Consider the following 13,885-nt stretch of genomic DNA (forward strand, 5'->3'; position numbering starts at 1 on the left):
TCCAGGAGGTACTAGAATTTAATTAAGACTTGGAATGTCAAAAGCTAACTAAACTAGGCTAATCTCCTGTGAGAGATGAGGTAGACCCTGTGACTAAATCCTCTGTAATCTGCATGTGTTAAAACCTGCTTTGAGAACAGCTCTATAAAGCCCATGGAGGGGCCACCACCAAAAGGGGGCGTCCCTTTGGAGGCAGCACGGTGTGGGGCAGACACGGGTGTGGGGCAGCCCCCTTGTGATAAAATGATTGTTTTACTGGGGATGGGGCTTTAACTTGGATATTTTAAATGCATGGTGGGTGTTGTTTTATTTGGGAGTTAGGGGTTGTTTCATATTGTTCTTAAATTGTGAAACTGTTATATGTTAATTATAATCTGTATAAATTAAGTTGTGGAGGAAGACTATTCTGGATATCTAGTGACAATAACCACTGAAGAACCGTTTTTGGACTTTTTGTGTGGAAAGGAAAACGAATGAATTTGAAGCAACTGGGATTGAAAACTGAGAAAACAACGTTTAGCAGATTGAATTGGGCATTGCAGCTGGACATTATTTTAGAGTGAATGTTTGGAATACTTTGAATAATCAGAATATCCATAATAGGCGGATGGAGAAATGGAAGTGCTTTCTACTGCTTTGTCTCTCTTTCCCCATTTTCTTTTTTCTGGTTTATAAAATGCTATTCAGGCCCAGACTGAATGCAGCTCTTTTTGGGCTTCTCTGGCCCTTAGACGGCTCCCTTTTCCTAGGTGCCTCCTTCCCTCCCCAGGTGTTTTGGCCCGGCTGGACTGTGTCCTGGGGACTCTGATGCCGCCTCTCTTTTGTCTGGGGAGCGAGTGGGTGTCTGCAGAAACTCGCCTAGGGTCTTTGCCCACCCCCTTTTGCGCCTGGCCTGCGGGGGTCCCGGGGTCTCTCCTCGACTCCAGGGAAGGCGCCCAGTCAGACGCGCAGCGTCCAAACAAGACCAGGCTCACTCCTCGGACTGTTTCCTTGGCCGCAGCCTGGGAGATTTCCCTGCGGATCCCTCGCCCAGCAGCCGGGCCTTCCGAGCTGCGAGCCCCGAGAGCCTCCCTTCCGCGCCGAGAGGGACGGAGCTCTTCCCCTCCGGCCGGCCTCCCGTCGGGGCTCCCGCCTGAGCGAGCGCAGCGCCACCTGAACCCCCGACTCCGCCGCCGGAGCAGAGCCTGAAGCCGCGTCCGGCCCAGAGCAGGGCGCGCGCCGCCCAGCCCAGCGCCGCCCTTCCTCTTCCGCGCCGCCCCCGGCCCGCCGCCCCGGCGAAGTTTCCCTGGGCGGCTCCGGGCGCGGAGCGAGCATGAAGCCCGACGGGAAGGTGGTGCTCCTGGGCGACGTGAACGTGGGCAAGACGTCGCTGCTGCAGCGCTACACCGAGCGCCGCTTCCGCGACACCGTCAGCACCGTCGGCGGCGCCTTCTGCCTCCGCCAGTGGGGGCCGCACAGCATCTCCGTCTGGGACACGGCAGGTGAGCGGCGGCGGCGGGACGCGACGCCCGGGCCGGGAGCGCCCTTGCCCGAAGAGGGGCCGCGGCCGCTGAGCGCCGGAGTCGGGGAAGAAGCGCTTCGACGGCGCCCGGCGTGGCCCCGCGGAGCGGCCAAGGCCGAGCCGGCCTCTTCCCGCCCCGGCCTCCCGGGCAGCGAAGGCGGCAAGAGTCTCGTCACGTCTGAAAGACGGACGCCGCCGACCTCGCGGCCTCTTGTCCCAGTCCGTCGGGGGCACGAGGCTCTCCGCAGGTTTTCCTGCCCCGGATAACGTGGCTACGCCTGTGGCGCTTAGAAGCGCAGGAGCATTTGCGGAGCAGAGTCCGCTCTGACAGAAGCTTCCGTCGTGATGGCAAATATACACGGGGGCAGAAGAGGGGGGAATGTAGACGGAGACACAAGAGGCCCAAGTCCTTGCCAATGCGGGCTTGGGCATAGTGTGGATTCAGCCTACTTCCTCCGCCTCCAAAACTCATAACAATGTGTTGTTTTGATTGCAGCCTGCATGCTTTTTTCCCTAATAGCAGCATTAGGCATATATTTGGATATGTGTTTCCTCTGTGGATGCACAAATTGTCTTAGGCAATACACCTCTGGCCTTATCTCCAGTGTGACATGTTGTTGCCATCTGTCTGGTGAGACAATGGAGGGCGCCTTGGGTTGAAGTAGCTTTCAGGTTACACTCCGCGGTGACCCGGAAGTAACGGAACCTGTTACTTCCGGGTTTCGCCACTCGCACATGCGCAGATGCTCAAAATGATGTCACGCACATGCGAGGAAGCGGCAAATCGCAACGCGCTGGCGTGGGTTGCGTTCACTTCAGGATGCGAATGGGGCTCCAGAACAGATCCCATTCGCATCCAGAGGTACCACTGTATTAGCAGCCCCAAAGTGACCTCCCTGGGGAAGAAGCCTGGACAGGGTGTCTGGAGGAACCAGTGAAGGCGGTGAAGGTTCTGTGTGAGTGTCTGGAGGCGGTTGGAGGATGGATGGCGGCTAACAGGTTGAGGTTGAATCCTGACAAGACAGAAGTACTGTTTTGGGGGGACAGGGGGCGGGCAGGTTTGGGGGATTCCCTGGTCCTGAATGGGGCAACTGTGCCCCTGAAGGACCAGCTGCGCAGCCTGGGAGTCATTTTGGACTCACAGCTGTCCATGGAGGCGCAGCTTAATTCTGTTTCCAGGGCAGCTGTCTACCAGCTCCATCTGGTATGCAGGATGAGACCCTCCCTGCCCACAGACTGTCTCAGCGGAGTGGTGCATGCTCTGGTTATCTCCTGCTTGGACTACTGCAATGCGCTCTACGTGGGGCTACCTTTGAAGGTGACTCGGAAACTGCAATTAATCCAGAATGCGGCAGCTAGACTGGTGACGGCTGCTGAGACCACATAACACCAGTCCTGAAAGATCTGCATTGGCTCCCAGTACATTTCCAAGCACAGTTCAGTGTTGGTGCTGACCTTTAAACCCTAAACAGCCTGTATACCTGAAGGATAATCTCCACCCTCATCATTCAGCCCAGACACTGAGGTCCAGCTCTGAGGGCCTTCTGGCAACCTGTGAGAAGTGAGCTTACAGGGAACCAGGCAGAGGGCCTTCTCAGTGGTGGTGCCCACCCTGTGGAACGCCCTCCCAGCAGATTTCAAGGCAATAAGCAACTATCTTACTTTTAAAAAGACACCTGAAGACATCTGTTTAGGGAAGTTTTTAATGTTTAATGCTGTTGTTGTTGTTGTTTAGTCGTTTAGTCGTGTCCGACTCTTCCTGACCCCATGGACCAGAGCACGCCAGGCACTTCTGTCTTCCACTGTCTCCCGCAGTTTGGTCAGGCTCATGTTTGTAGCTTCGAGAACACTGTCCAACCATCTCGTCCTCTGTCGTCCCCTTCTCCTTGTGCCTCCATCTTTCCCAACATCAGGGTCTTTTCTAGGGAGTCTTCTCTTCTCATGAGGCGGCCAAAGTATTGGAGCCTCAGCTTCACGATCTGTCCTTCCAGTGAGCACTCAGGGCTAATTTCCTTAAGAATGGATGCGTTTGATCTTCTTGCAGTCTATGGGACTCTCAAGAGACTCCTCCAGCACCATAATTCAAAAGCATCAATTCTTCGGCGATCAGCCTTCTTTATGGTCCAGCTCTCACTTCCATACATCACTACTGGGAAAACCATGGCTTTAACTATACGGACCTTTGTTGGCAAGGTGATGTCTCTGCTTTTTAAGATGCTGTCTAGGTTTGCCATCACCTTTCTCCCAAGGAGCAGGCGTCTTTTAATTTCGTGACTGCTGTCACCATCTGCAGTAATCATGGAGCCCAAGAAAGTAAAATCTCTCACTGCCTCCATTTCTTCCCCTTCTATTTGCCAGGAGGTGATGGGACCAGTGGCCATGATCTTCGTTTTTTTGATGTTGAGCTTCAGACCATATTTTGTGCTCTCCTCTTTCACCCTCATTAAAAGGTTCTTTAATTCCTCCTCACTTTCTGCCATCAAGGTTGTGTCATCTGCATATCTGAGGTTGTTGATATTTCTTCCGGCAATCTTAATTCCGGCTTGGGATTCATCCAGCCCAGCCTTTCGCATGATGAATTCTGCATATAAGTTAAATAAGCAGGGAGACAATATACAGCCTTGCCGTACTCCTTTCCCAATTTTGAACCAATCAGTTGTTCCATATCCAGTTCTAACTGTAGCTTCTTGTCCCACATAGAGATTTCTCAGGAGACAGATGAGGTTATCAGGCACTCCCATTTCTTTAAGAACTTGCCATAGTTTGTTGTGGTCGACACGGTCAAAGGCTTTTGCATAGTCAATGAAGCAGAAGTAGATGTCCACCAAATCTAAATCCTTAAACCTGTTCCTCACTTCCACTGTGTATTTATAAGGGATTTGACTTAGATTGTATCTTACCGGCCCAGTGGCTTTCCCTACTTTCTTCAGTTTAAGCTTGAATTTTGCTATAAGAAGCTGATGATCTGAGCCACAGTCAGCTCCAGGTCTTGTTTTTGCTGACTGTATAGAGCTTCTCCATCTTTGGCTGCAGAGAATATAATCAATCTGATTTTGATGCTACCCATCTGGTGATGTCCATGTGTAGAGTCGTCTCTTGTGTTGCTGGAAAAGAGTGTTTGTGATGACCAGCTTGTTCTCTTGGCAGAACTCTATTAGCCTTTGCCCTGCTTCGTTTTGAACTCCAAAGCCAAACTTGCCAGTTGTTCCTTTTATCTCTTGACTCCCTACTTTAGCATTCCAATCCCCTATAATGAGAAGAACATCCTTCTTTGGTGTCAATTCTATAAGGTGTTGTAAGTCTTCATAGAATTGGTCAATTTCAGTTTCTTCAGCACCAGTGGTTGGTGCATAAACTTGGATTACTGTGATGTTAAAAGGTCTGCCTTGGATTCGTATCGAGATCATTCTATCATTTTTGAGATTGCATCCCAATACAGCTTTTGCCACTTGTTCAAATTGCTGTGCAAGAAAGAAAAGTAGCTCACAGGGTCGGGGGTCTCCTTTGCCATCAAACTAGTAACTTAGAGGTGTATTTATTCTGTTTGTTATTTCTGTAGCGCTTTTCCTTTCACACCCAGTTAAGATAATTGAGTTTTACTGTCAGGTGTCCCATTCTTAAATGGCAGTTTTAAGGATATATTTTATATATATATATATATATAGAGAGAGAGAGAGAGAGAGAGAGAGTGTGTGTGTGTGTGTGTGTGTGTGTGTGTGTGTGTGTGTTAGGGGATCAAGATCATTTAGAGTGGATACGGAATGCTTCAACACACCAAAAGTGGGCCAGAGTATGTGGAAATTAGGTGAACACTGGAGCCTCTCACCTTCCTCCTCCTCCTCCTTGCAAGATGTGCAAACACTGTTGCTTGTGTGCACCCCCCCCCCCGAGCCCCTTGGAAGATAAAGGTAGTATATAAATGTAATAAATGAAATAAAAGACTTCTGCTTCTGCAGTGGGGCTTTCTCCCCCTCCTCCGCAAGCCCTCTGAAATGGGCTTCGGGGTGGAATTGGGAGTTGTTCCATCTGGCAAGTCAAAATGATGTTCGTGTGATGCTGAATTCTATCCTTTAAAAATCAGTGAGGCTGTTTATTTATGGAGGTGGATTTGGTTACAATTGTGACTAGACTCTTCACTGTTGCCACTGCCCTCTAGGTTTAAGGTGCCATGTGGCACCCAGTTTATATATCTGAGTTTCTAACAATGCGCAGTAACTACTGCCCAGGTCATTTGGTTTGGTGTTTTGGCTTTCTTTTTCTTTTAACTCTGTTAACAAAGTTAGCAAGGTGTATAGGTGAAATGCTTTATTAGCACTGTTGTGCAAACTAAATAACAACAACAAACAAATCTATTTGCTTACCTTCTGTTTTTGAGTGCAAGTGAACATGGGGTGTACCCATGATTCATCGTTGGATATTCTGTTTTACAATGCAAAAAACATCCCAGCCTGGCTGCCCCATGGAGACTTAGCGGTTGTAATAGTGACTAAGTTTCAGAGGAGACTTTTGTTTATTTTGTTTTTTACTGCAGAAAGTAAATTGAGGACTGAATGTTCTGTACTGAACCAAGCACTGCAAGCTGTGCCTAAGGCAGAGCAAAAAGCCTGCTTTATGGTTGACAATAAAGATTAAATGGACAAGTGGTGGAACCCTTGTGTGAAAAATCTTTTTAAAATATTTCTGTTTCTTGCTGCTAAAGAATTAAAAACGTAAAAGAAAGTGGCCATTTTCAGCTGTGGTAAAGAATTTTCTATGAGATAAGTCATGCTGTGGCTGTGATGTTAAGGTGGAAATATTAAGGTAGACTGTGTTGTAAATAATATCCCAAACATCAAATGCATCCAGCATGGCAAAGGTACCTTTGGATTTCCTAGTGGCTGTTGGTATTGTTCAACAGTTGATGGTTGAACAATTTAAAATGATCACATCATCATTTATGAATGTTTGCACCTCAGAAAAGAATTATCATTTTAAAAAACCTCATCTTTATTTCAATTTTACTACACAAACACCCACACCCCCAGATGAAAATGAAAATTATAAATGAACGTACAAAAAGAAAAAGAAGAAAAAATAAAAATTAGACACAAATATGAATAACTAAAAAGAATAAAAGATAAATATATTGTACAGTACTAAGATCAAGTATAAATTAGAAAAAATAATATAATTATACCATATTTCATTTCATCTTTTCTTCTGGTTGAGTTCCATTCCTCCTCAAAGCGGTTTCATTTACATCCTTTTATAAACTGTTTCCTTTTTTTAATAGTTCCAATTCTCCCCTTATCTCTTTCATTCAAATATCAATTTTTACATTGTCATTTGTTTTTTTTTGCAGAAATTAATCAAAACAAGACCAAGTGTTAATTTGGGGGCACTGCTTTTTAAGATAATCTCTGTATTTATTCCAGTCCTTTTGAAATTTTTGTTTTGATTTACCCCTAATTGCCTCTGTTGTTCTGGCCATTTCTATATAATCGAAAAAAAAAATTCTTGCCAAACTTTTTTTGTTGGGGTTTCCTCCTTTTTCCAATATTTGGCAATTAGGGATATTGCTGCTGCTGTGGCATAATTGTTTTAAAAAAATTAAGTCTATGTCTAAAATTCCCAGCAAGAAAGCTTTTGTTTTCTTGTTGAAATTTTGCTTTTTTTTTTTTTAATTCTTCATCGGAAAACTTTAATTTTATCGATTCACAAGCTGAGAATTTCCGAATTTCATTCCACATTTTTTCCAATGGTGATAGCAGTATGGGTGTTCCTAAATCTATGGCCCATTTGATCATTACATCTTTTATCTGTTCCTCCTTGACCTCCCATTCCAATAAAATTTGATATATTTTAGAAATTAGTTTTGTCTTGATGTTTTAATGATGTTTTATCTAATAATGAAATCTCATTGGCAAACCCTTTTTTCTTGTTGGCTTTGAACACTTCGTTGACCTGATGGTACTAGATCCATCCCGTTAAATGATGTTTTATCTCCTCATATTCTTTTAATTTAAATTTATTATCCCTTTCTTCTAAGTTCTTTATATTTAACCCAATTCACTTCCATATTTTTTTTTTGGCTGTTAGTGCTTCTACAGGCGAGATCCACCAGGGTGTTTTCAGCTCTATTAGATCTTTATGCTTCTCCCAAACTCTATATGACTTTCTTACAATATGATTAAGAAAGCCCCTGTGGACCTTAACCTTTTCGTAACCCAAATAAGCATGCCATCCGAAACGGTTGTCAAAGCCTTCAAGATCTAATAAATATCCATTTTGTAAACTTATCCATTCCTTTAGCCAATTTAGGCAAACCACATCATAATATAATTTTAAATCAGAGAGTGCCAGTCCCCCTCTATTTTTATTATCTATGAATAATTTGTGTTTAATTCTTGGTGGTTTACTTTGCCAAATGAATCTTGAAAGGTCTTTTTGCCATACTTTAACACATCCCACCCCTCCAATAGTTGGTATCATTTGGTACAGAAAAATAAACTTAGGCATCACATTCATCTTAACCACTGAAATTCTGCTGGATAATGATAATCTTAACCTATTCCAGATTTCTAAATCCCTTTTGATCTCTTTCCAGAGTTTTGTATAATTATCTTTGAATAAATTACTGTTTCTATTCATCAACCAGATTCCCAAATATTTAGTTTTATTCACTATAGTCAATCCTGATATTTCCTGTAGTTTTTCTTTTTCTTGAGTGGACATATTTTGTGCTAACGTATTAGTCTTTTTCCTATTCAGCTTGCATCCTGCTACTTTTCCAAATTTCATGATTTTATCTATTATCTTAGGGACGCTTTCTTCCGGGTTTTCCATAGTTAGGATCAGGTCACTCACAAAAGCTTTTATCTTATAGGAATTCTTTCCCAAAGTTATGCCCTTTATAACTTGATCTTTTCTTACCGCTATTGCCAGAATCAGTACCGTTATGAATAGCAGGGGTGAGAGGGGGCAGCCTTGTCTGGTCCCATTACTTACATTAAATTCTTCTGTTAATTCATTGTTTATTATCAATTTAGCTGTTTGGTTTTCGTAGATTGTGTTATTACCTCTGCCAAATTCCCCCCCAAGTCCTATACTTTCTATCGCTCTTTTAATAAACTTCCAGGATACCTTATCAAAAGCCTTTTTCACGTCTACTAGCATTAGGATGGCTTTTTTGTCCAATCTTACTTCCAGATATTCAAGAATGTCTATTACATTCCGTATATTATTATACATATGTCTGCCTGGTAAGAAACCCATGTGATCTTTGTGAATAATTTCATTCAGTACTTTCTTTAATCTATTGGCAAGAATACGGATAAATATTTTATAATCATTATTTAATAATGATATGGGTCTGTAGTTTTTAACTGATGTTCGATCAGTTCCCTGTTTTGGTATTAGCATGATGTTCTTCTCATGTTTTTGGTATTTTCCCTTCTATTAAAATTCTATTGAGTACTGTTTTCAATGGTTCTGCTAATACATCTTCTAATTTCTTGTAATATACAGCTGAGAAGCCATCCTGGCCAGGGGATTTCCCTGTTTTTGCCTTAGATATTGATTGTTGTATCTCCATCATCATTATTGTTGAATTTAATTGTTCAATTTTCTCACCAAGTGTCGTTGGTAGTCTATTCTGAGATATATTTTTTCCATTTCTTCCTGATCTTCTTCAGCAAGATACAGTTCCTTAATAATTTATAATTTTTTATCTGATTTCTTTAGGTTCATCTATTATTTTCCCTTCTACTATTTTCTCTATCAATTTCTCCTTTCGTCTTTTCTTTCTTAATGCTGTATTGTTTTTAACACTTGATTGGAAGCCGCCCAGAGTGGCTGGGGAAACTCAGCCAGATGGGCGGGGTATAAATAATAAATTATTATTATTATTATTATTATTATTATTATTATTATTATTATTGAAGAAGAAGAAGAAGGCAACCTGCCTTATATTTAATAATAATAATAATAATAATAATAATAATAAGGCAACCTGCCTTATTTGCGAATTCAAATTTTTTTGTCTTGCCCTCTTTATCTTTTGCTCAATTTCCTCTTTCAAAATCATGGAGATTTGCGTTTGCAGTATCTTAATATTATTTCTTGGCCCTTCCTCCATCGGATTTTTAGCCAATTCCTTCTCATTATCTCTTATTTCTTTCAAAAGCTTCTCTAATTTTTTTTCTTTTTCTTTCCTTTGAATTATATTTTGTTGAATGAAGAAGCCTTGCATAACTGCCTTGCTTGAATCCCAGACGGTGTTGATATCTGTTCCCTTATTCAAATTAAATTCAAAATATTCTCTTAAAATTCCTTTTGCTTTTTCTAATAATTTTTCATCATTAAGAATTAATTCATTAATTCTCAATCTTCTTACTGTATTCCTTCCTTCATTTCTAAAGGAATTGGATTATGATCAGATATTGTCTTTGAATAAATTTCAGCCTTCTTACACTATAATTATTTTTTCTTTGGTTTGTGACTTTTATCACCATCATCCTCCCTTCTTCTCCCCTGAAAACCTGCTCTTTATTTTAGTATCTTATATTGATCAGTTTAAGTGTTTTTGGGCAGGCAAAATTATTAAGGGACTAGTGAAATTCTCCTATGAAGAAATGTTACAATAGTGGAGGGGTCTTGTTTGAGGGGCAGGAAGTGAATAAAATGTATAAAATCATCATGCTGTGGAGAAGCTTTTATATAAACAGTTTAGGGCTGAGCTTTGGCAGTGAAATATTTTCCAAAGATCCTTTCAGTTGTGGGAAAATTCTGATGAGCAGCAGCATCTAGCAGTCCTTGGCATGGAGAAAGTGGTGGGTGGAGTTTGAGACCCCCATTGCAGCCTGCCAAGACTCCGAGGGGTTTGACACACAGTCGGGGACATGTTTTACCCACTCCTACAGGGGAGTGAAGGAGGGAGCCCCTCTGAATTAGAGAAATTCCTGCAAGGTGCTCCTGTCTCCGTAGTGAATGGCAGGAATAGTTCCAAAGGTTGTGGGACAATCTTCTGGAGAACAAGATTGCTACCAGATTAAAATCTGGTAGCAAACCTGCTCTCTCCTAGCCCAGGAGTTTGTTGAGAGTTTGTAAGTGCAAGACACTCTAAAATCCAGATCAAGCTAGTCTTAGAATTGAATTAAAATTGAGTTAAAACTGTGTGTCGGACTTCCACATATCAGAATCTAATTCATTATTAAGCTGTATGTCAGACACCTCTTTAAACCAAGGGAATTGTTAATAGTGCTAGAAGTTAATTAAGTCAAGCTCGTTTTCTTTTGAGAGGATAGCATAGTCCTGCATTAATACAAAGGATCAAGGGATCCTTCCTTCAACGGAGAGTTAGTTTAAAAGACAATGCCAGTGTTTTAGGTTAGAGTTCAGGTAGGTGTTATGCAATGGAGATAGGAAGCAGCAAACTGGAGACAGCCAGGAGCCAAGTTTGAGAGCCATGTCTGAGGTCTGCTTAAAGTTCAAAGGTGCTGGAGCTATGGGAGAAGGCAGAACTTCCTGGGAGATGAATGCTGGGAGCCCCTCCATTGTAGACTCAGGAGGTAAGGTAAAGGTAAAGGGACCCCTGTCCATTAGGTCCAGTCATGGCTGACTCTGGGGTTGCAGCGCTCATCTCGCTTTATTGGCCAAGGGAGCCGGCATACAGCTTCTGGGTCATGTGGCCAGCATGTCTAAGCCGCTTCTGGCGAACCAGAGCAGCGCACGGAAACGCCGTTTACCTTCCCACCAGAGTGGTACCTATTTATCTACTTGCACTTTGACGTGCTTTTGAACTGCTGTGTGGATTGGGGTGGCATGTAACAATATGTTGTTCAAGAGTGAAAGGCTGTTGAAGGCCCAAAGATGTTTTGGAGGGGGGTCATCATGGCATAGTGAGCTAAGAGACTTCTCAGTATTGTCAGATAACACCTTCCATTTCTGTCTTCTGTCTATTTATGCCAAAGCTCTGGAGTGGATATGGATGTCATGTTGGGGTGGCAAGTTCAACTCAGTTTAAAATCATCCAAGGTCCTCTGCTGAGCAAGTGAGAGAGATATTGTTCCCTAACTGGAAGGAAGGAGGTTAAAGGGGACAAGAAGCCCAGAAACTCTGTGACTGAGCAGCAGAGCAAGAAGAATTGGGGAAGACGCACTAGGAGAGAGAGGGTGGCCAAGGCAGACCTGTCTCTCATACCACGTACTTCTGTGATGCTGCTGGAGAATCTGTTTGCTTGTTTGTTATATAATTGAATATAGACTGAATAAAGTTGTGCTTCATACATCCATCTTATTTTCTGTCTTCTAGGTCGAGAACAATTTCATGGACTTGGATCTATGTACTGCAGAGGAGCAGCAGCTGTTATCCTCACTTACGATGTAACCAACTTGCAGAGCATCTTGGAACTTGAGGATCGGTTCCTGGCCTTGACAGACACTGCCAGTGCAGACTGCATCTTTGCTATTGTTGGGAACAAAGTGGATCTCACAGATGCTTTTGCCTTTTTGCCAGAAACAGAAGGTGAACGTCAGCCCCCCGAGCAGCCCATCAACAGTCTCATTTCTACCAAGTTGAAAAAACAAGTCCATATGAGTGATGCCATAGCACTTTATAAGAAGATCCTAAAATACAAAATGTTGGATGAGAAGAATGTTCCAGCAGCAGAAAAAATGTGTTTTGAAACTAGTGCAAAAACAGGGTATAAAGTGGACCATGTATTTGAAACTGTATTTGAGATGGTAGTACCAGTAATTTTGCAGCAGAAAACTGAAGGGTCACTGCAAACTGTAGATTTAAATAATATCAAGACAACTAAAAACATACAATCCAGCTGTTGCAAATAAACAACAAATGAAGGATATATAAAAAATATAAAGGTGAACCAGATCAACTACTTTTTTGGCATAATAGATCTATGAAACTGAACTTGATTAATAGAATGGATTAACAGAGGCAAACACTTAATTGGGGAAGGTTTGAAACAATGGCATAAAATTTGACTTTAAAGCAATTATTTAAAACTTCTATATTCAGCTGAGTGTGATTTATCCACATTAAATATGTTATATTCATCTGTCTACTGTTTTTCACATTCATCTGTCCTGTCCATTTTAGTAGTGCCAGTATTTTTGCATACAAAAATTGCTAAATTGTACTAACTAGAAACAAGTTAGTACAAGTGCTAAACAAGTACTAACTAGAAAAGACTGATGTGCATATATAGGGTGCAGGAACAGAAAAAAATAGTTTCTTAGAACCATAAATTGTAGAGTTGGGTGCTTTGGATATGTAGCCGTCCTGATTCAAACTGGTTAACCCCACACACTTCATTCTCATAGCTGTAAGGATGGAGCCACAATTGGAAGGGGAAAGTCCCGCACACTTCTGTCAGCATAATGTACAAGAGTGATGAGAATTTAGAAAGCTAGCTGTAATCTTAGTCTGGAAGGTTAACAAAACCTTTATCGCCATGTGTCACATTTCAAACCCAAGAACCCCCCAAGTTTGTTTAGGATCTTTATCAGGTCATGAGAATTTCTACCCGCCTATAATTATATAAGACAAGTTTTGTATTTTTTAGAGTTACTGGGGATGGCATTCCGATGGAACTGCTCAGATATGCTGTGGTTTCCTATATAAAACACTATGTGAATTCAAGCAAGACTAGCTAGGAGCACCTGCAGCTTTTGATATTGACCATGGTATTGTCTTGGATTGGCACCATGGAATGGACATCGATCCTACTACCTACCTACGTTTGTTTGAGGCAGAAGTAAAACAGAGACTGAAAGGGAGCCAGCCTATTTCCTGTAAAGTCTACTTCTGCCTTTGTCCACCAGGTGGAGCAAGAGGACATAACCCTCCGCTGGCAAAGTCACAGGTCACTCCACAAAACCTTGCTCTTGGCTGCAACTCACGGCCAGTGAGAGAAGGGAGCGCTGAAGTAGGAGCCTTGAAGGAGCAAAGTGGCTGCAAGCGTTACCTTCACACTGCCTTGCTAAACCAAGGTTTGGTTCAGCATGCAGTGTGAACCAGCCCTAAGTACCATTGTTAATATAACAGAAGAAGTTGCTACGTGCCAGAGGGCAAATTGGCCTCCATTCTCTCCCCTGGCTGGTAGTGAGAAAGCTAAAAGCCAGTGTATGAGAGAGCTGAGAGCTAGAAGCAGGCAGAGGCTGGAGAGAGAGAGCCATGGCTGCGACTATGAGAGAAACAAGATCTTTGGGAGTGTTAAGGCTGTGAGCCCCTCCAGCTTAAGCTCAGGTTGAATATATGTGTAGATAAACCATGTATCATAAAAAAGTGTCCAGTAGCACCTTAGAGACCAACTAAGTGTGCATGCACACAAAGGCTTATACCCAGAACAAACTTAGTTGGTCTCTAAGGTGCTACTGGACATTT

At 42.7% G+C, this 13,885-nt stretch overlaps 1 protein-coding gene across 1 annotated transcript; it reads left to right on the plus strand.

Moving 5' to 3' along the window:
- Positions 1–910: 910 nt before the first annotated feature.
- Positions 911–12,555, plus strand: RAB20 (RAB20, member RAS oncogene family). Its single transcript, XM_083606766.1, has 2 exons — positions 911–1,481; positions 11,792–12,555. The coding sequence occupies exons 1-2, from the start codon at positions 1,313–1,315 to the stop codon at positions 12,325–12,327; spliced, it is 705 nt and encodes a 234-aa protein (XP_083462892.1). The 5' UTR covers positions 911–1,312; the 3' UTR covers positions 12,328–12,555.
- The last annotated feature ends 1,330 nt before the right edge of the window (positions 12,556–13,885 follow it).

This window comes from Podarcis filfolensis (assembly GCF_964270895.1).
Source record: "Podarcis filfolensis genome assembly, chromosome: 3".
NCBI lineage: Eukaryota > Metazoa > Chordata > Lepidosauria > Squamata > Lacertidae > Podarcis > Podarcis filfolensis.